Below are 1,744 nucleotides of genomic sequence, written 5' to 3'. Positions count from 1 at the left end.
GCTTAGTATCCTATTTTTTTAGCTTAAAATATAATAAAAGCATTCTATCATCATTCTATCAGAAAATTCACATTGATAAAATAGAGTATGGAAAATTATTCTAGTTCCATTGTAAAAAAAAAAAAAATACATAAGCATTTCAGAAGCTACATCAATATATAAATATTGTCTTTCTCTGGGTGGCAGCATTACTCATTTGCATTTTCCTCCTTGCATGTTTATGTGTTTGCCAACATTTCTACAAAGAATACATTTTAGTGTTAGAACCAGAAACAAGGAAGAAATACGTAAAGTTTACTATATTGGTTTTATTATTTACTAATCAACTCAAATTCTATATTTAATCAATACTTGAGTTAAATATATGAACTTACCAGAGTTACTCCATCATCATTTTTCTCATTCACATTTCCTCCCGATGATAAGAAGTGTCTGACATCTGTTAACATGCTCAGTGGTCTCTGAAGTTTCATCTGGCGCAGGGAGGTGAGATCCACTCCTGGGGGGAGAAAGAACCTTTCAAGAAGAATCGTAGAGATGTTTTCACATGCTGGAGATCAAAAATTTCATTTTCCCATGTGTTCTTTCCACATGTTTGTTTCCATTTTATGGTCTCTCTTCAGCGATTACTACGAACATTCATTTCAGTTGTGAATGTTCAATAATTCTCTTTGTTTGTATTTTGTTCCTAACTAGTTGATAGTCTTTAATGGAAGTCAATATTTTAAATAGTCCAAAGAATCTAAATCAAAATGCTGTATAAAGAAGGTGCTCAAGTAAGATTTTATTTTATGTAAATGAGCACATACTACTCAAGGTATTTTGAAGCAAGTTCTAATATTATATCATCTATTCTCTACCATGTTCTGGCCAAAAGTGATGCTTCTAAATTAAATATAGTATCTTAGAATCAATTAAGTACATTTGTGGAAAACAATTCAATACTTTGTAGATTTTATAACTATACCATGATTAGGTTAATTGTTAAGAGGAGGGATAGCTCAATGAATGTTATATGGAGACTCTGACAAGTTTTCTGTGTATCAAAGTTTTTTCACAGTGACACCAGAGATGGAGGCAGAGATGAGGACATTGAGCAATAGAGCAGCAGAGGACGCTAGACTCATGGAAAGAGAAAGACTGGGTGCTGACCACCAGGAGGCAGGCTTGCAAAATGTGCCCTTTGGTTGTTTAAATGATTATAAATTCCTGAGTGTTTTTGTGTACATCCTCAATAGCAACCAAATAAACAAAAACAGAGGGAATAGAAGAAATACTGTTGAATGATGATGCATGGATGGGATGATAACTATTGCAATGAAAGGATAAGTGTAAAACCAATGTTCTCCCATGTAAACTATCACTCAATTCACAATGAAAACTTTTTTTTAAAAAAGTATTTTTAAATTAAATGTTTTTAAAAGGGATTTTCCAGTTTGACATTCCAACATAATTAATGTTAATAGGATAAACAAATAAGTAAAATCTCTTCATATGACTTGAAGTTGTTACAACACAGAAGGTACAAGACTGCTCATCTCCTGTTGACGTCTCGATTCCACACTAATACAGCCTGAACTATATGACAGTATAATCCCCATGGAAGCCTGTATGTCTCCATCTGTGCAACTCCCAATCCTAGCATTGGTTCCTCAACATAATAAGTATTTACTACTGTCTGCCGTGCTGTAGTGGATTGAGTTGCTGCGATTCTGAGGGCTCTGCCATCGGTATTTTCAATAAC

At 33.6% G+C, this 1,744-nt stretch overlaps 1 protein-coding gene across 1 annotated transcript in view; it reads right to left on the bottom strand.

The window, feature by feature from the left end:
* Positions 1-1,744, bottom strand: part of MYO16 (myosin XVI) — a 912,243-nt gene that overhangs the window by 676,450 nt on the left and 234,049 nt on the right. Inside the window, exon 5 of the mRNA XM_006851537.1 lies at positions 375-499. Within this exon, the coding sequence (XP_006851600.1) occupies positions 375-499 (125 nt within the window). The remainder of the gene's footprint in view (positions 1-374; positions 500-1,744) is intronic.

This window comes from Chrysochloris asiatica, unplaced genomic scaffold, assembly GCF_000296735.1.
Source record: "Chrysochloris asiatica unplaced genomic scaffold, ChrAsi1.0 scaffold00029, whole genome shotgun sequence".
Lineage (NCBI taxonomy): Eukaryota > Metazoa > Chordata > Mammalia > Afrosoricida > Chrysochloridae > Chrysochloris > Chrysochloris asiatica.
The sequence above is the reverse complement of the archived record's forward strand: the minus strand, read 5'-3'. Positions and strand labels throughout refer to the sequence as shown.